We start from the raw sequence: 21,436 nt of genomic DNA, 5'->3' as shown, positions 1-21,436 counted from the left end.
GAAATACACTCTAGGAAAATATTCCCAGTCAATATGGCGGCTATGAGGACGGTCTTCCTATCTATTAAAATCTTAAACATCTATCTATCTATTGGGGAACCCCCGACATGCCAAACAAAAGACGATCAAACCAAAACAAATGTCCCCCTTCTTACCTGTCTGACGTCTGATCTCGGTGAGTTTTCACGTTAAAAAAATACTTTCTAAACTGTAATTTGTGTATTTAGAGCGTTAATTAAGAAGGGAAGGGGTTAATCTTTAATTATATAACGTAATATGTCGGGAATCTAGTTTGGTATTTAATGTAATGAAGTAGTTTTCCTTGGCCCAATTTTTTTTTTAGACCTGAATTCTATGAAAGTTATATTTAACGTTGATTTACGCGTTCTTTACGCTTAATTTAACGTGTAGTGGTATACCAGGCCAGGGTGTAGGTATACGAATACTCCTAGGTATCTTTGTATTCTCACGATCCTTTGTAGTTGTAGGTATGTCTAGGCTGTGTAGCCTAGACTAGCCTACGTCATCATCATAAAGTCGGTTTTTGCTTAATTTCGTCGCACCATAGCTCAATAGGTATACCTTTGGGAGGGGGAAGGTGGGACCAACTTGACACCCGCATTCCCACATTCCCACAATGAGCAAGCCCTTTGTGGTTTATAGGCCTAGCCCAGGTCTAATCGCAATGTACGAGATAATGACAGATTCGTCTACGATGAACTTTATGGGGTATTTATCAATAACGAAGAGCCGGCCGACAGATTGATGACACTTACATAAAAGAATAAAACTCATCTTCCTGATTAATTGGATACACAAAATGTAGTGTCACTAGGGTAGAATATCACGACAGGCCAACCCTCATCACGGTGGACGGGTCTTATTCACTCGATATTTAATTGGTGAAACATGAATACAATTGCAACTCTAAGCATACCATTTAAAAGACTGAAGTTTCGTCAACATATTGTGATATATGAAAGCCCCATACGAATTAAAATAAGCATGTGAGCTCTTCGTAAAATATGTTTTCAAGGCAGTTTTGAAATCCAATATGGCGGCTACGTTTTGCATGGACGGTTCTCATCAGTGACGGCCACCATCTTTCCCCAGCCTTCCCAGCACTCATTTGAACAATGTTAGCGTATGTATGTAACGTTTATTGATCTTACTCAAGATTGCAGTTGTAATCAGCACAATAAAACAACATTTTGTTGCCTATATTAGTGAAAGTATGAAACTTGTTATTCCCGGGGTTATGGTTGGAACTGAATTCATTCTTACCTTGTAATCAGTGGTTTTATCCTTACTGCCATCACAACTGAAACTCCACAGTGCTTATTTGATTGTAATTATACACATTTTGGTCTTAATTCACTCCACAGTGCACTCGAACCACATTGCTGTTCGTGTTTCCTAAGCACTCACTCTAAACCGTAACAAAGTTAGTGCAGCAAGATGACAACACTGATTATGAGATGCAAAGCTTTATTCCCTTAATTGTTTACTTTACTCAATATTTAGTTTAACTCTACTTCAAAATGTTTATTTAATTCATGTCCATTATCCCTTTTTTGCAACCAAATTAACCCCCAAAATTACAAATGTTTCGGATGTATACTTACGAGCAGACGACGTGAGGAAAAATGGCTCATCGTTGCCAATCTAGTGGAGCGTCACACATACGCCGATGCATTTACAAACTGTTTCGATGAATTCTAGTTGTCATAGTAATGCAGTAATGAATAAAATTGCTCTAATATGTATATATACTACAAATAGATACGCTAATTTCACTTATTTCCCCGGTTTTGTGTAAGTCTTATACCTAGTTTGGAGGGTAAACACATACCAATTGACAACACTGATAAACAATTGAAGAGCGCAAAACGCCGCAAAGAATGCCGTAGTCCCCTTGAATAAGTACGAATAAGTGCTGGTAAGAGGTGGGTTTAGATTGTTGTGATGAAAGTGCCCCAGCGTCTATGGGTACAAGTGGTGTCAGATTTAGCACATGAAATGGGAAGTTTGTTGACACAAGCGACTCCGTAAACATCAAGATAGCGTCAATCTTCGAAACATTTTTAGTTGTAAGTAAAAATTCTAAAGCGTTTTGGTGAGATTTCCACTGCAGTAGGCCACCCTTTTCAATACCCTCTGTTTAAATCTTAAAATTTGGCCTTAATTTCTAACTTTGGAGAAAATACTTACTTCGAAAGGAGAGTAGAGGTCTTTAGCTCCGTTTTTCACACCAACAAGAAGTCGCGACTGATGCCCATCTCCGGTGTCAGGACGCGTTATAATGTACTTTTTCGGAGGGTGGCTAGGTGTTGATTGTAGGTGGCCTGCTTGGCCTGCTGTGATATTCTACCCTAATTACTAATAATACACTTAGGGTAAATGACCAAGTGGCAACATAACAGCCACCGATCCCGGAATGCAGCCAAGCTCCCCGAAAAAGCTGAAAAGTACTTGAATTCGCTGCTATGAGCATCAATCAAGAGTTGTGGCTCATCCAGGCAGCACACTGTGACCTCTACGCTCCTGTCGAAATAAGAGTTTTCTCCTAAATTATGAAATAATGGCATAATTCAAGCGCTTCTCCGGGAAGTGGCCACATTCCAAGAGAGGTGGTCGCTATGTTGCCGCTCATTTATTTACCCTAATAATGATTGTAATTATAAAAAATAGTGGTTCTCAAAGTCCACAGGTCTTTCACACTACCTGAAAATGCTCCTGTGCTGTGACTGACCATCAAGTTCAAACTTTTTCATCTTTTCTTTTATTGCATATACGTATAGGCTAATGCCTACTTTTTTTGTTCAGTATGGACATGAACAGATAAGTGAACAAGATAAGTGAAAGATGTAAACAAGAGTTGTCTCTTCTTATATCCTTAGTTTTAACATAAACAGTTTTGTTGGTCTGCATAAGTAAGTCCTGCTTTATTGGTAGCTTTGCTGGAGTACTGAAAAACATTGCTGCCCCATCATTATGAGTGGTGTGTCAAGTATGCTGCAAGTGGTTGACACCCAGGGCTATTTCTCCATCATGATGACGTTAAGGCTACAAATACATAATTAACTAAATGAAAATAAGATTGAATTTATGTTGGGTTGGAAGAAAATTAAGGACCTTTTTTGATATCCAGTTAAATATTTGTAAGGGTTACTTGGTGTCGCACATCAGGATAGGATTACTCCTGCTTGTTCCTGTGGGAATACAATTCGTCACTTAATTGAGAAAGAAACTTGAATCGATTGTTGAACCTTGGTAATAAGCTTGTTAACTCTTGCTCTATGGAATGGATATCTTGCTGCACTCTGCCTGATTGACTGAATGTTGAAACTTTAATTTGAATGATCATGTGTATGGTTGGTGTTTTGGTGTAATAATGCATCAAAGAAAACACAGTTACTGTACGTAGGTTTGCAAGCCAGGGGTGACTATGCACCCACTTCATGTCTCCTGTGCTTGTGGATTGCTGTTGAGTTTGCTCTTTGTGTATGGGGAAGAATTGCATTTCCAACTTGTTTGTCTTTATTTCTTTATATCACTGCCTTGACCACCTTATTTGGCATTGTAGGAGTACGGTGAAACAATGCAATTATGAATCTCCTTCATAGAGGCTCTTATTTGCAAATCGCTGAAAGATACAATTGACTGTAACAAATAAATATTTTCACCACTGGCTCTCCTGTGTCTGAGTATCCTTCACCATTTCCCTTTCTTAGTCCATGATTTCCCAATATTGTTATTGGGTGTCCTGTTAGCTTATATTTTTCTCATGTTATGCATTTGTTTCTATTCTGTGGAAATTACTAAGAACTTTCAGTGATGGTCGTTAAGAAGTAGTTTTATGTTTCAGAGGCAATGGCTGCAGCAGAGGAAAAACCGGCTACGTATCCCTGGATAAAGGATAAAGTGCTCGGGACTGGTGGTTTTGGTACTGTTACGCTTTGGAGACACAATGACACGGGAGAAACTATAGGTAAGGAAGCTATTTCAGCAGTGCTTGTATTCTGTGTATTTTTGACAAGGCTAGATTTTTTTATTCCTTTTTGAAGGAGAAAACTGAAAACCATAAGACATTTTTAGACCTAAGTTTTAGAATATTCAACCGTTCATTACTTCAACAGAGTATTGGATACTTTACCATACATAATTTTTGTAAGAATCCATGCAGACTTTGTACTATAATGGCTTCATCTTACTTTTAATGTTCACTTCAATAGCAGTATTCTTAGTTCAATGATGTTTTTTCATATCCTCTCATTTTAGCTCTCAAAAAATGCCGGTGGGGGACTCCAGGTACTGGGACAGAAAATATATTGTCTCCCAAACATGTAGAAAGGTGGGAGAAAGAAGTGGAAATTATGAATCGATTAGACCATCAGGCTGTGGTGAAATGCTTTGAAGTTCCACCTGAATTGAAGGGACCTGTTGGTGAACTTCCCATGCTGTGCATGGAGTACTGTAGTGGGGGCGATCTTCGAAAAGTAAGTTGGCCACTTGCTTGAGACTCACTCTGTATTTAGGTGGAGACTCTCTCTTTGTATCAAAGTGAGGTCAAGATACAAATAATTTACTTCAGTACCTTGAGTGTATGATATAGGAAACTTCATGAATTACATTCAGATGTACAATACATGCATCATGTTTTGTATTAATTGTTTTTCCAGGTATTAAACAAACCCGAAAATTGCTGTGGCATGCGTGAAGCAGCAGTGAGGGCGTGCATCAGAGACATGACCGAAGCGGTTGCGTATCTTCACTCAATGAGAATAATCCACAGGGACCTCAAGCCTGAAAATATTGTCCTTCAAGATGTTGATGGAAAGGTATGTCCTGATAACAATGAGAAGATCTATTTGGGCAGTTGAGGAAACAAGTTGGAAAATATCATAAAAGTCATTGAATGTTACATTGAATGTTACTTGTGATTGAACTTCAATGTTTCATGATGATAGGCAGCTGTAGTAATATTTAATGTGATTGTTAAATTTCTCTGGAATGGAGGTGCTGAAAATGTTGGAAATTTGTAACTATCTTATGGTGTTTTTACAAATAGTACATTGTTAAACTTTGAACGGGTTTTATGGGTACATGGACCTAGTACTATAAATGGGTAAGAGAGAGAACAATGCAGGTATTGCTTTTTGTTTTTTGACAGTTACAGACAATCAGACAATGAAACTAGCTCTTACTTTTGCCAAGTATGTAAGGCAAAATTTTTAGTTCCAAATTGTTATTTCGCAGACAGTGCATAAGCTCATCGATCTTGGCTATGCGAAAGAATTAGACCAAACCAGTGTCTGTACCTCGTTTGTAGGTACATTACAGTACCTGGCACCAGAGCTCTTCTTGAGCAAGAGGTACACTTGTACTGTGGACTACTGGAGTCTAGGTCTTGTAACTCACGAAATCATCACTGGAGTCAGACCTTTTCTTCCTAATATGACACCAGTTGAATGGTAAGCAATTTCTTTTAATTGGTTTGTATTTTCATAGATAGTTCTTATCATCTGTTTGTCCAAATTGTTTTCTCTGTTTTTTTTTCAACCATAATGCAAGAATTAAATCCTTTACACAAACCAATTGAGTTTGGATATGTCATTCAGTAGCGTGTTTAAATAATGTTGTAGCAATAATGGCAGTTTTAGCCAGTCAAATAATTCTGTATTATGTATTTTACTATCAGGATGAAACGTGTCCGGACGAAGCAGTCACACCATGTTTGTGTGTACGAAGGTCGAAATGGAGATGTCCAGTTTTCTGCCCACATGTTTCCAGAAATTCATATCTCAGGACCACTAAAGTAAGAACTTGTATTTCTGTATAATTATTCCCTAGTTGCTCCTACATGAATAGAAATTGTCACCTATTATAATTATAAAAAAACTTTTATATTTATGAAATTTATAATATAAATTACTGAGAAAATTTGTGATATTTTAATTGTGATAGCAGTAATTTACAGTATTTTATATTTCATATTTATTATCCATATACTAGAAGATTGAAGTATGGATTGTGTTAAGTTTTTCAAGCTTTTCTGAATTGATAACACATTGAGACAATGCAGAATCGGCTAAAGTTCTCAGTTTGCTTCTTTTCAGAAAGTTCAGACTACTGTTTTCCACAGATTTCAATTCGGTGGGCATTCGGTAATTGTAGGTTGTATTTTGTCTGTGAGACACCAGATATAGTGTATTTACTGTACAGTGGTCCCCCCGTATTCGCGGGGGATGCGCACCAGACCCCCCCGTGAATAGTTAGAAACCCGCGAATGTTTGGAACCCCTATAAAAATGCTAAAAACAGCCTATTTTGTTAGTTAAAACTCAAGAAAAACCCACTAAAAATTTTCCTACATGGTTTTTTTAATAGTTTTATCACAAAAGTGCATTTTATGATGAAATTCATAAAAAAAACCCCAGGAATTTTGTGGATATTTATCATAGAAAATACTGCGAATGCACGAATTTTCCGCAAATAATGCAGGGAAACGTTCCCGAGAGAAATCCGCGAATGTGTGAGTCTGCGAATCTGGAGAACGCGAATACGGGGGTCCACTGTATATCACTTGCTCCCTGTTGGGGAATGCTGCGTTGTTCCAGGTTCTTTGCAATGGCCCTTTTGCCCAGCTACATTGCTCTCTACCTTTTACTTTTCATTCATTTACTTTGGTCTCTTCCCACTTTGGTAGCTTAACTTCTTCAACTTTTTCTTGCTTCCTTTTCACTTACCATTTAAGAACAATTTGTTTGTGAATGTCTGAAAGAGTGATTAAGTAGGTCTTATTAAACTACTTAATAATAATAACAATAATAATAATACAGGCAGTCCCCGGGTTACGACGGGGGTTTCTGTTCTTCAGACGCGTCGTAAGCCGTAACATCATCAAAAATCCCAAGAAAACCTTACTTTTAATGCTTTGGGTGCATTGAAAACTATGTAAACTGCATTCTTATTGCATTTTTCATAAAAAAACCCTCAAATATTGATTATTTTGCATTTTTGGTGTCATATTTCATCTGCCAGATCAGCGTTGTAGGCGTCGTAACCCTGGAACATGCGTCGTAACCCTGGAAATAATGTCTGATGAATATAATTGAGAAGCGCCTTAACCTCAAAACATTGTAAGCCGAGCCCGTCGTAACCCGGGGACTGCCTGTAATTAGTGACTGATACTTATTAGTAAGAAACAGTCCATTGTGATTCTCATAAAACATTGCCATTCTCCACATTACAGGACCAGGAAAGTAATTCCAACACTGTATGAGAGGTTTGGAAAAATGTATGTGAAAACTAGACAACTTACTCTTTTGGCTTTATTTTCAAACTCTTAATTATGTAAGAAGTGCTGTTAGATTGTTAGTTTTGTAAACATGCTATATTATTTTCATCCAATCAGAGCGAGAGTGGAGGATTGGCTTCGTATCATGCTTGAGTGGGATCCAGTACTCAGAGGTCACATTGAAGGTGATAATGGAAGTAAACAAGTTGTGGCTTTCAACATGATCAATGATGTACTCAACAGAAAGGTATGGAAAGAATGCTGAGGGTTTGAAAGTGTCATGTTTATTTGGTTACCCTATAGTACTGTATTATAGTATAGTTCTTTTCACTGAGTGACTTATGCCCAGCCAAAAAAAAAAGACCGACATACATATAGGGTATGTTATATTGCTGACCCATATTGCAATATGCTACTGCCTTCATTTTTATGTTTGAAGTCAAGGTTAACAGTAGCTTGTGCAAGTAGATTCAAAATCAGTCAAAGTAAATAAATGTTGGTGAAACAGAAGCAACAAATTTTAAAGATATATCTTAAACACAATCTATGAAGGCTCAGTACACTTTAGACAGTAAGAGCAGGTAATTAAACCACGCATAAATGTAAACCTGGACTGGAGACCAATTTGTGGGTCAGAACTTGAAGTTTTAAGAGCACAGCATTCTTTATTTCATTTTTCATCGTAATAGTGAGAGGGTATGTTGATTAAAAATATGGTGGAGACTTTGTTTTGTAATTTTCTTTGTAAATTATTTTTATCTACCCGTGTATTCGTTTTTGATTGAAAGTTATTTGTTGTAATAAGAGATAAAGCAGGTACATGATATTTAGTTGATATGTATATTTTACTTCCTTATGAAAAATTATGTAGTGTTTTGTATTACGTACTGTGTTCATATGATTCCCAAACCAATTAATTTTACTGATATACCTGAATTAGCTGACAGACCACCGAATCACAAAATAATTGTAAATGGGCTGAAACCTTCTAATGTAGGAGGAGCTACGTATTTGTCTCTTTTGCTGAAAGCTCACATCTCTTGACTTAACTATTTTAATGATGTCTGCAGTCAGCTTGGTACTTGTTACTAGACTTGTACCTTTTAATCTTTGTTTTGTTTGTTTTGTTATTGTTTTCATTGCCTTTCAGGTGTTTGTAGTATTTATTGAAGTTTTTTGTTCCATTTATTTTCCCGTTAAACCAAATAAAATTAAATGTGTAGAAATTTTTTTGTTGGTGAAGGTTTTGTAATTTATCCAACTGCTGCCCACCCAAACAACTGTTTTTTTTTAGTTTTGTTTTTTTTGCACTAAAACAGACTAGCATTTGTTTTCTTCTCAAACTTCTTTTCTTATGTAGTAATCTTTATTTTTAAAGTTTGTTTTGTTAAGCTGCTTACTGTTCGTTATAATGGTTGCTTAACTTTCTTCACATTTTTGGAGTAGTTATTCCTTTCCCTAGTATTTCTAATCATTTTGAAGTTGTGCGCTATAGTTTAATCCTTTCCAGGTCAGTTATTTCAACTAAGTATTTCTGACTGAGGCAGTAAATGGGTTAATCAGCTGCTTCTGGAGTAGGGTAAAGAAAGCCTTGAAGTATGAAATGGTCGGGTTACACTTCTTTATTATGAATAATTAAAATCCAAAGTATGAAATATATAATTGAAATTCCATTATTGTTTTCCCCATGATTCATCTCTTGTTGGCGGGAAACCACCTGAAATTCACATCCGACATCGTATTGTTTACTACACATGGACCTACCGTACAAATAAAAGCAATAGGTTTGTACTGGTGAATCAGATATACCTAAACTTTGTATGGAGATGCTGCGCTCTTGTCTTTGAAAATAAGTAATACGTACAAAGAATGCCTCTTTCAGATGATCAAGATATTTGTTGTAGACCTTTGTCGTATTCTGGAGTACGAAGTGAAAGAAACCACATCCTTATCGGAAGTCCAGCAGTGGGTTGCACGAGACAGTGGAGTCTCTATAGAAGACCAGCATCTATTACTACCCAGGGGACAACCACCTGATGCTACACGATCAGCGATACAGTGCTGGGCTCCTCCGGTAAATTCATTATCATATTTTAGAATATGTTATCTAGTCGTAGTAAGGTTTTATATTAGTTTTTAGTTTGATTTTTTTATTTTGCAGTGGAAAGTTTTTGGGCGGCATTTGAATACAGTCACCTTAAATATCATGAATGAGTAAGCAGTAAGCTCATACTGGGAACAAGGGTAGTGATTTTATTCTCAATGGTATTGCACATATAGATAAAAATGCTTTCAAATGTCTTAAAATGTAGTCATATACAGGTTGTTTTATATTTTAAGTAAGTAAGGATAGTTTAAAACTATGTCACTTAAAAACAGTGAGAACATCATATGTAGGTGTACTAAGTGACTGTACTTTTAATGTTTTTGTCAGGATTCTGGAGCTATAGCCCAATGAGAAATTTAGATCTGTCATAAAAATTGGTATACTGTTTTGTACATTGTTCCAAAACTAGTTTCTGGTTAATGTGTAAAATTCTGTTAACAGTAAGCTTAACTTCTGTGGTACTAGCAATTTACAGACAGATACCGATATTTCAATGAAAATCATAAAAATATTGATAACATGATTAATTGCTCGGAAAGAAGTCATCTGGTAGAGGCATTAAATTCTGATTAGAAAGCGGGAAATAGATGTCAAGTATTATTTAAAGATCAGTGAAAATAAAGCTGGAAGAATTTTTTTTTCTGTGAAACTTATTCTTAAACCATTAATATGGCTTTGGTTATGTAATCATTATCAATGCAGTGTCAAAATTTTACAAAAGTCTTTGCAGAAGAGCCTTGATATGCAGTGTTGACATTGTTTCCAAAGATTGGTTGATATTTGGATTTGTATCATTAGTAATAAATTCACAGGACGAAGATGAGTGGTTAATGTACGTTTTTGCCGAGGGTATGACGAGACCACAGGTTCCCCCACATTTCCCACCGTTGGTGGAAGCAATGCTCCGAGAACCTCGAACTACAGTAGACTATCAGACCCAGCGAAGAATGTGGGCTCATGCTGTTTTCTTTCTTCATCGTGAAGCTCGATTATTGACGTTACTCACTCAGTCTCAGAAAGTTTCAATGTAAGTTTACTGTCACAGTATTTTAATGTTTGTAATGTATTGTATTTATGGAAAAAGTTTTTGCATCAGTGCTGGTCACCATGTTGATCATGGCAAATGTGACCACTACCCTTTTTTTTTTTTTTTTTTTTTAGAGCTGTTTTTTTGTTTTGGAACACTAGTGGGTATTAACACTGGGGTTACAGAAGCAATCTTGGCCATAGTTTACTTCTTGTTATTAACACGGAAAAAATTAGAGACTTGTTAGTTCATTAACCACCAATGCAAAATTACCCAAGGATAATAAGTAGTCATGAGCTCTTACTGTTGAACACTTCATAACAAATACTTGACCAGAATTTTGTAACTACAGAGGGCTATGCTATCTAATTTAATTCTTTCATAAACTTAACTGTTATTGCTTGTTCATTTTTCAGGCTTCATCTGATGTCTGGCCATGCACAGTTGACCAAGACAGGTCAAAAAATGCTTAGCGATATCGCAAAGTTGCAAGCGAGACATCACTTATTTATGGAGGCATTGAATACTGATCTCGATTACTACGATGAGCAGGCCTCATCAGGACGATTGAGTGAGTTCTGATTTGCATGAATATTTAATTTATATATTTTTTTATATTGTGAATTATATAATGATATGGTTGATAAGTAGCCACTGTATTTGGTTTTACAATGTGTCAATATACAGGTCTTTTATTTGATGTTTTGCGACATTTAAAATTTGAAACTCATTTTTCCTGTAGCATCTGAGAAACTATACAGTGGATGGCGAGAAATGGGAGAAGTAACACTTCGTCAGGTTCATGCTGTTGTTGAGCGTGTGCAGCAGCTGGAGGGGTCACTCACAGCCCTCAACACTAGGATACTAGAGCTGCAGTGCTCTCCTTTTGCAAGAGCTAGAGCTAGTGATTCTTTAGATGTGGCGTAAGTTGTATTAAAGAACCTGTGGCAGTTGTACTCATAGGAACAAGTCAGTGAATAACCTTTTTTATCAGCTTTATAGTTTTCAGTGTATACTTAGCTTTGGTAGAATATCAAGTTACTTAAATATTACTGTGTTAACATGCTTTACAGGCTGGCCACTGGAGAAGAGCTCTATTGCAACTTGCGTCGTCGAAATAAGGAACAACGTGCTAATCCTCACGATAATACAGAAATGTGCAAGTTGTTACTGCAAGCTCTAAAGAAGCGTGATAGACTTCAGCAGGATCTCTACAAGCACATAGAGTATGTTTACCAGTGTAATATGCTTAAACATATTATATTTTAATTTCTAGAACGAAGTTTTGGTTTTAGTGTCTATATCTGAGCTTAGTGTTATCTTTATTTAAAAGTTGTTGAGCCTCTTCAATAATTTGTACATCCTTTAGTTGGAATCACTTGGTGTATTATGATGCCAACAAACAGTCCTTTGTTCATTTTTGAATATTATGATATATTTTGTTACTGTACAGATTGTTAATGTTTAATTGGTACCATTTTGCATCCTGCCACAGGAAGTTTGCAAATGACAGACACTTTCTAGTTATTGTAATATGTCTTGCTCAGTTTTGCTCAAGAATTTTTTTGATGGTTTAACCCTGGTAATAGCAATGGAGCCTCTTACGATTAGATTTTTTCTAAAGTTATACTGTACATTACTTATCCATGAGTGATGATATTGAAGTGAGACATTCCCAGAATGCAGTTTTAGGTAGTGCTATAATCTCTTTAAAAGAAAAAAAAATTCCCTCCTGGTACGTTATAGAGACAGTTGTCACCTTCACCATTAATGTTCTTTCAAGTTTGCCTGCAAGATTCTCTAGGGGCTATCATACACAATGTGCCTTGTTCTACACACTGTAGGTGGTACTTGAGGTTTTTTTTGCAGCATCTCTTTGGCCCCAGCTGCATTGCTCTCTGACCCCTATTTTTTCTTATACCCCTTAATCTCTTAGCACCTAACTGTTCAACTTCTTAAACTTACCTTGCCTCAGTTTTCACATCTTTTGGTTAGCCATATGGGAGTCTAAAGAGTTGACATGGTGGTCTTTTTAAACAGAATCTTAGTACAGTACTATATTAGCAATTAGCATTATATAGATGTGTAACAGTTTCCTTCCACTTTCCTTGATCTTATTCTCTTCCTGAATTTCAGTGTGATTGAGTTCTTAATCCATAGCTTTCTCCATGATTTCTTTGGTGTTCTTGTTGTATATACCCTGCTGCTTTCAGTTTGAGCTTGTTTGAACATTCAATAAGAAGGGAAAAGAGTAACGTAGCCAAAAGTGATAGTAATGGCTTATTATGATTATGAGGCAGTTTAACCTTTGGTCTGGTTTAACTTTGTAATATAATTATAATAATCCAAATCCATTACTGCAAAGTAGGAATTTTCTGATTATTCCGCAGATGTGTTCAATTTCATGGCAACTTTTCTCTTGCTGTTGTTAACTTTTTAACTAATTTTTATCTTATATTTTCCTTTACATTCCATGTAACAGTAACATTTTATTTCGTCCTTTATCTTTATATCTTTTCAGTTAGTTTTCCACCATATAGCTTAATTACTTCAATCCTAAGTGCACTGTTTCATAGCAACTGTACATTTGATATATATGGAAGCTTTTTATTTACTCTTCTTGCTTGAATTTGGTAGTCTCATTCCATAATATTACGTCTTAGCACCTTTTCACCTACTTTAAGACTGCTATTCGTTCATAATTTCAACTCATATTTTGGCATATTGAAGTTACTGAAAGCTGTGCTAAATTTTGTCTATTTTTCCATGGTCAGACCTATGACATCTGTTCTTTGGTTTGTTTAAACTATTCGATAATGACAGGTAATTTTGTTTAGACTGATAATAACAAGGAATTTCTTTAGTGTGAAGGTACTGTTGAGCATTTGAGTCAGATGGGTATACTGACATTAGCTGAAAACATTGATGATGATGATGATGATGAAATTGGTAAAGGCAGATACATTGAACATGGAAAATACCTTCACTGATGATGTACTTCTGTAATTTGATATTTCTATCCAGTAACCACTAGTGTGTATGAACCAGGTTTTGCACTTACCTTTATAATTGTGAATGTTGGGAAGTATTTTAAAAGAATAGAGATTTATTTGTTGTACTAGTAAATATATATATCAGTTTTATATTATAGGAAATAATTTTGTTTTTCAGTCTTCTGCATTTCAAGCCTTCTTACTCCCTATGAAAGTGAAGTAATAAAATTTGAATGTTTACATCTTAGTAAAATAAGTCTGTTTATAGCAGTGATATTTATTGTGTAAAATTATGTATCTTTGGTTTGTGTTTAATGATCACTGTTGATCTCATTTCAGGAAACAAAATGAAAGTTGTGGGGAAGTTACTGCCCTTGCCACTCCTTTGGAAACAGTGCTGCAGGATTGTGCCAGAACAGCCCAACACATTTCATCCCTCCAGAAGCAGCGTCAAAAGGATATTTGGAAAATCATGGAAATTGCGGTAACAGCTTTATTCTTTTATTCAGTGCAAAACATATGCACCTCATAACACATGATTATCTCTCTCTCTCTCTCTCTCTCTCTCTCTCTCTCTCTCTCTCTCTCAAGTGATATTTATGGAAATTTGCAGGTAATGAAAGTATCATATAAAGTTGGTGGATGAGTTGAGAAAATTTGATGTTACCAGTAAATGCTATGCTTAAAGAGCTTTCATATAAACAAATTGTGCAATTAGTTGTTGGGTAATTATACAGATTTGCATGTTTTCTAGTTTTTGTAATTCTTAACCTATAGGTGCACACATCTTTTAAACAGATAGGTCTTTAAACAGAAACTGAGAAAAAACAAAATTTTCCCATTTCTGGTCTCATGAATCCTCTGTCAGTCTTTACAATGTCTCATGCACTGCCAGATACACATCTCTTACGTCGTTTTGTTTGATAATTTCTTAGTTTATGATCAGATATTTAACAGTATGAACATTTTTCTTTTATGTCGTTATCAAATTGCTATTGATTAATTTGTCGAATCAACAGATTAACCACAGCAGAGCTGCAACTACGCCCACATCGCCACAAATGCTCCCTCTCCCCAATGCAGCGAACCTGCCAAAGAAGCCTCCATCGCCGGCATCCCTCATATCTCTTGATTTACTGCTTGAAAAGTCTGGAAAGGAATCGGGTGCTCTGATAGCTGAGAATCGCGCTCTACGTTGTCAGTGAGTAACCAGTTTCTTTTTCTATAATGAGCCATCTAGAAGTCTTTATTATATTAAATTACTCATTGAGGGTATCTGATTCTGAGGCAGTTGATGCTTTCTATGTAGTCTTAGGCTCATTTCACTTTGCATGTATTGGCTTTGATAATAAATGAATAGATGAATAGATTATAAATGTTAGGCTACAAAGAATTATAGTCTAATGAGAAAGTTTTCTCTTTCAGAATGGTAGAAATATTATCAGGAAACCTTAACACAAGTTTGGTCGTAGGAGAGGCCAAATCTCCAAGCTTCCTAGTGTCGCCACTTCAGCACGATGGCTTTGTAAATTCCCCGGAGATGGAAGGCTCATCATCACCTTCAATGTCTCCACTTAAGAAAGGAGCAACAGAGACTTCTTTATAGTATAGTATAATTTTATGAATTTATTATATACAAAATTTTTTTTTTCATGAGACATTACAGGGCTCTATATTTTTATGTGGTAACAAGACTGTGTGTCAAAGGTCACACTGGGAAAGAGTTATACATTTTTAGATATCAACTGTCGTAGATCAAAGGATTGGCCTCTTGTCAATCCAAAGAAAGTTTCTTTGTCAGTACTTTTTAGGTAGAAGCTTTTTACCTTTCCATTGTAATGCATCTTTCTTTCTTTAATGGGTTCAGAACTAAGAAGCATTATATTATGCCTGTTCGCATTCATTTTTGTGGTTTAAATGGCGTAGCCTGTAGAATTTTTTTTTGAAACGGAGAATAGGAACCTTTCTTTTTATTATACCTCATCTGTTTTTATAAGGGATTACCTGGTTGGTAATTCCTGTAGTTTTTCTAATCCATGACATTTTGATCGATATTTTTTATATTATATAAAATGGGTAGTATCTAGCAACAGCTTTATAAACAGATTCAGATCTTTGAATTTAAAGTAATAGGCTATGAAGTCTGAATGAAATTCATCTCCTAAAATTTGAACAGAAGGCTTAAGTCTTATTTTTCACCTCAGATTTTAAAAATCTCTTTTCAAATTGTGCTATGTTGATTGTAAGTATATTTTCAGTGCATGCTTAGTAAGTACAAGTTTATTTACTTTGGTGCTAAAACTTAATTACATATATAATGGTGGTATGATTGTCAATCCAATACTTTTTAGAACTTAATTTAAATATCAGATTTTTTATTTTGTCGTAAGAGAAATAAATCTTAAAATTAGTGTCATTAGGTATATTTATTCTCTTCCTGTATTAGTACTGGCATAGTTTTGACTAGTCTGGTGTGTGACACTTTCCTGTAGCGACAAAATAGGGTACAGTATATTACATTTTATCCTAAACTATTTATTTATTGATAAGATTCTCCCCTTGATAATATTCTCATGCAGCCATTCTTTACTTGCCTCACCGAAGGAAACATAAAATTCTGTGATGTCTCGTAGTGTATAAAAATTGTGTAGAGCTTTTATCAATTCAGATGGTGGTATCTTGCATGAATATTTTCATTGACATATTTTTTATTTACATAAAGATATAGTTATTAATTAGAAAAATTTATACATATTGCTGGCAATATCTTGTTAACTTTAAATAAGACTGGTTAAGTGATTCTTTTTTTGGAGGATGTAAAACCAGGTAGATGGGCAGCACCAGTCAAACATGAAGTATAATAAACTGTTTATGTGAATTTTACCTTGTGACAGTGCTCTTAATTTTTTTAATGTTTATCCAGTACCTAGCAAGTACAGTACCTCAATTATTGTTCCTCACAATGTGTATTTTGTTGCTTCTTATTGAAAATCATTTATGCATTTAAGTGCCTAAGAGTGGCTTTCTGGCATTTTGTCATTGTCACTTTAAATTGTCTGAAGGCCTTATATTTATTGTCAGTATCTGTATCAGTTACTTTTATTAAAGAGGTTTTATTAGGATTTGATATGGTCATAAGTTGCAATGTGCTGTTGAATAGTATCAGTTGATATGCAATTTGAAAATGTGTTAATGTTGTGGATGTAAAAGTTTATAAATTTATTTTTTCCATTTGTTCGACTGTGGTTAGATTTATTTGTGTGCTGTAATATAATGAATTATTATTCATTCTTATTTTATTATAGATAGATTAGGTGTGTGACATCATCAGTGTGATTTATTTTTATGCATGTGAGTAGTGACCTGCTTTGGCCTATTATTCCTTCTTGCTTTTAGGATCTTCTGCAAGTATGTAGGCTTGTGTTTTCAAAACTTATTTTTATATTTTAATATGCTGTCCCTTCCTTGCATTTAAGTCCATGTACTCATCCATTCTTCTAGTTGAACTTTTGCAAGTGCTGTGGCATCATTTTTGTTCCCATTCTGTTTTTGGAGGTCATATTTCTTGGATAATTCTAGTTACCCTGTATAGATTTAAAAACACTTAGCTGGTAGTGTTAGTTGCTCTCCTTGCTCCTCTGTAGGAATTAGCAGTTCTAATGTATTCAGCCCTCAGAGATGGAAGGAACAGATTACATCAACAGATAAATTTCTGGAGTGGTGTGACGTAGGTTTTCTCACTGTTTGGGTACTGTGTTCAAATCACCTGGTTTGAGTAGCCAAGTACGGAAGCCTCGTATCTAGAACCTTTGGGACCAAGAGGGTACAGGAATACTGGTTTCTCCAGATGTCTAGAAAAAAGTTAGCTTGGAAAACAAGTCAAATAAGAGAGAAACTAGAAATCTTGGAAAACAAGTCAAATAAGAGACTAGAAATTCATGTCAGATACTGAAAGTAACTTGTTATACAGCTGATGTTTGAAAGTAATTCACCACTTTGATTCCAGTTGAATTGTTTTCATAGATTAGGCTAAACTTCATGAAATGTAGCCTGGAACAGTGACATACAGTGCTGAATATAAGGCAAAACCATTTTGATAACGAGATAATTTTAAATGTAAAAGCAAATATCAACTGGTTATGAATAAAATGTTTAACCCACTTTTTGGATGATGATGATTTCTGAAGTCTGGTATGACCCAGATTAAATGTTAGTTATTGTTTAGAAACATAAAGGCTGTGAAAAAAGCCTTTGAAGGTTCAGTCTTTTTTTAACTTGGTGGTCGTATTAAACTATTTAACATTAATAATAGTTGGTAAAATTTTATTTTATACATTCAACTTACCTGTCAGATATATACATAGCTATTGACTCCGTCGCGCCGACAGAATTTCGAATTTCGCGCACACGCTACAGGTAGGTCAGGTGATCCACCGCGCCGCCGCTGGGTGGCGGGAATAGGAAGCCCATTCCCGTTTTCCATCAGATTTTTTCTGTCGGCCATACTGGCAACATCGTTGTTGGTATCTCCGGCTGGATTTCGTTTTTGGATACAATTGATCATCGTTTTGGACCCTTTGGTGACGTATTTGGATCGTTGTACTGGCATACGCTTTTGTGGATCGTTATTTGGATTTTGGCTTAGAATTTTCATCATGATGTCTGATTCTGGAAGTGTGGTGAGAATGTGTGTGAATGAAGGGTGCAAGGTGAGAATGCCGAAAGCTTCGGTTGATCCTCACACTGTATGTAAAAGATGCAGGAAGTATGAATGCTCGATGGATAACACTTGTCATGAATGTGAGAGTTTGAGTGCTGAAGGGTGGAAGTCTCTAACTTCTTATTTAAGGAAATTAGAGAAAGACCGGTTAAGGAAGTCATCTTCCAAAACCAAGCCTAGCTCTCAATCTTCAAGTGGTTTGGTGAGTAATATTGTACCCTCCTCTAACATTATGAACGCTCCTTGTAATATTTCAGGTCATTCTCCGAATGCAGATCCTACGGACTCTGCTTCGGAGATAGCAAGCCTTAAAGCTGCGCTTATGAAAATGGAGCGTAAAATGGCTGCCATAGAAGGTAAGCAAAGTAGTGCTGTGGAAAGTGATGTGAATTTCCCCAGTGAAGTGGAGGAGGCGTCTGATTGGCTTCACAACGCTCCCAGGCCTAGACCTCTTTCAAGCTCCCAAGCCCAGAGGAGAAGGAATGTCAAAAGCCTTACGGAGGTTATGGAGGATCCCCACCAGTCAGACGTCTCTTCGGCAGAATCTGTAACGTCACAGACTGCCAGAGAACGCAGTAGAAAAAGCGTTCTACGTGAATGTTTTTCGTCATCGGAGAATTCCTCACCTAAAAGAGGATGGAGATCAGCGGATCGTTCTCGTCCATTGAAGAGGATCTGGGAAGAATCGGGCATAAACTCGAGTCCGGAACGTTTTTCGGAGGACTCTCCGACAGAGAATAAGAAAGCAAAGGTTTTGGCTTCTCCCGATAAGTTGTGGGGAATGGAGAAAGGAGGCTCTCCTTCCTCTCGTTTAGACCAGAGAGAAGAAACGACGAAGATATTAAAAGATATGCAAGAGTCTATTGCTTCTCTAGTCGGGGTTCTTTCGAGAGATCCTCCAAGAAGAAAGGATGTAAATCTTCCTGTGAAGAAGTCAAAAAACCCTTACTATCAACCTCCCAGAAAAGAAGATTCTTCTTCGGATGAAGGGTCTATTTTTCACAGACCCGCGAGTTCGGGGCGCGAGGCGCCAGCCAGGCGTGAAGCGCCAGCCGAGCGCGAAGCGCCAGCCAGGCGCGGAGCGCCAGTCAGCCGCAAAGAGCTAACACGTAAGCGCGAGGCTCCAATCAGGCGCGACGCGGCAACCAGGCCCTATCCGACATCGCAGGAGACGACTAGGCGCGAGAAGCTGGCCAGGCGCGAGGAGCCAGCCGCGCGTGAGAATTCCTACAAGCAGGAAGAGACAATCAGGCGACGAGGCGCCCATCAGGAGCGAGCGCCAGCAGGCGCGAAGCGCCAGCCAGGCGCGAAGAGCCAGCCAGGCGCGATGCGACAGACTGCCGAGAAGCGCCTACCAGGCGAGAAGCGCTAGCCAGGCGCGAGGCGCCAGGCGGCCGAGAAGAGACATACAGGCGCGAAGCGCCAGCCAGACGGGACGCGATAGACTGCCGCGAAGCGACATCCAGGCGTGAAGCGCGAGTTGAGCGCGAGGCGCCAGCCGCGCAAGAGGAGCCAGCGAGGCGCGAAGCGCTAGCCGAGCGTGAGGCGCCAGCCGCGCGAGAAGATTCAACCAAGCGCGAAGCGCCAGTCAGGCGCAAGGCGCCAGCTGATCATGAAGAGCGGCAAGAGCGAGAAGTGATAAGGGGTAATAGAAGATCTTTTCATGTAATGTCTTCGGATAGCGAGTCTCCTACAAGTAAAAACCCTGATGCAAGGAAGCAACCTGGTACATCGAAGGTTACGGTTTCAACCTCCGTGTCTCAGGATGTTTTGGTAGATAAGAAAGGGAGAACTGTCAGTCTCTCTCCTTCTAGGAGTATTTCTCCTATAGGGAATATGTCTACGGACAAAGAATCTAATAAAAGAGCTCGCTCTCCTTCTAGGATGGAGTTGGATGAAGTGTCGGAGGAAGAAACTCCGAACAATGAGGGGGTATCTAACTACAAAGTGTTAGCCTCTCTTCTCCTACAAGAATTTGGAGACTCTCTAAGCCCTGCAGCTCCTCCTTCCCCGAGATCTCTATTTTCTAGTACGAAGGTTCCTAAATCGTCTTCGTATTTAAAAATGAAACCAGCCATATCAATGAAGAAGGCTATTCAATCTTTAAATAATTGGATGAAGGTGAAGAAGGAAGCTCAGAAGACAGTTTTTTGCACTCCTCCATGTAAGCTCGGAGGTAGGAGGGGAATATGGTACAGGACAGAGGAAGCGATGGGGCTTATGCTTCCATCTTCCGCGGAGGCGGATTTTTCAAGCTTGGTTGAAGCATCGAGAAGACATGCTTTGAATACAGCTAAAGCATATTGGAGCATGTCAGAATTGGATCAACACCTCAAGGGACTTTTCCATGTACTAGAAGTTTTTAACTTCTTGGATTGGTCCCTTGGAGTGCTGGCCAAGAAGGCAAATGAACCAGATGTTTTAGAACCGGAAGTTTTACATTGCATTTTATCCTGTATGGATAAGGCGGTTCAGGATGGATCGGGAGAATTGTCTTCTCTATTTGGAGCAGGAGTAGTGAAGAAGAGATCATTATTTGGTTCATTTCTAACCAAAGCGGTTTCTCCTTCGCAAAGGTCAGCCCTGTTATACGCTCCTCTCTCGGATCACCTTTTCCCTTCGCACTTGGTGAAGGAGATTTCAAAGTCTCTTGCTGAAAAGGCAACCCAGGACTTATTAGTTCAATCTTCCAAGAAATCGAGACCAACAGTACCAGTAGCGAAGAAGACTACTCGTACTCCGGTAGTGCCCTTTCGGAGAGGTTCCACCTCTCGTCCTCCAACGAAAAGGAAGACAGCAGAAAAGCGAGGAAGGTCCTCCTTTAGATCTTTTAAGAAGTCAAAGTAGCAGCAAGTTCCTCCAAACATCTGTAGGGGCCAGGCTCCTAAACTTCGTAGGAGAATGGAAGATAAGGGAAGCCGACCTTTTCAGGACAGACCACCTTTGTCGAATTCCCCAAAGGAACTGTCGGCGAAGTACAAGGACCCTGTTCTGAGGGAGACACTTCTTCAGATGGTGATAGGAATGAAGGGCAAAGAGGCAATAGAAGAGGTTCAGGATCCTTCCTCTCCGGGGTTTTACAACCGCCTGTTTTTAGTTCCAAAGGCATCCGGGGGATGGAGGCCATCTTGGACGTGAGCATTCTGAACAAATATGTGGAAAAGAAAAAGTTCTCGATGGAGACTTCTGCCTCGGTACTTTCAGCCCTGCGAAGAGGAGACTGGATGGTCTCTCTAGACCTACAAGATGCATATTTCCACGTTCCTATTCACCCGTCATCAAAGAAGTAT

At 37.7% G+C, this 21,436-nt stretch overlaps 1 protein-coding gene across 1 annotated transcript; it reads left to right on the top strand.

The window, feature by feature from the left end:
- The first annotated feature begins 45 nt into the window (after positions 1-45).
- LOC135197696 (inhibitor of nuclear factor kappa-B kinase subunit alpha-like) lies at positions 46-17,757 on the top strand. Its single transcript, XM_064224716.1, has 15 exons — positions 46-175; positions 3,869-3,991; positions 4,282-4,499; positions 4,683-4,841; positions 5,260-5,474; positions 5,702-5,818; positions 7,417-7,546; positions 9,182-9,373; positions 10,219-10,433; positions 10,850-11,004; positions 11,176-11,356; positions 11,507-11,659; positions 13,766-13,910; positions 14,446-14,627; positions 14,852-17,757. The coding sequence occupies exons 2-15, from the start codon at positions 3,874-3,876 to the stop codon at positions 15,030-15,032; spliced, it is 2,361 nt and encodes a 786-aa protein (XP_064080786.1). The 5' UTR covers positions 46-175; positions 3,869-3,873; the 3' UTR covers positions 15,033-17,757.
- The last annotated feature ends 3,679 nt before the right edge of the window (positions 17,758-21,436 follow it).

Source organism: Macrobrachium nipponense, chromosome 21, assembly GCF_015104395.2.
Source record: "Macrobrachium nipponense isolate FS-2020 chromosome 21, ASM1510439v2, whole genome shotgun sequence".
Classification (NCBI taxonomy): Eukaryota; Metazoa; Arthropoda; class Malacostraca; order Decapoda; family Palaemonidae; genus Macrobrachium; species Macrobrachium nipponense.
This window is presented reverse-complemented; position numbering and strand designations above follow the sequence as displayed.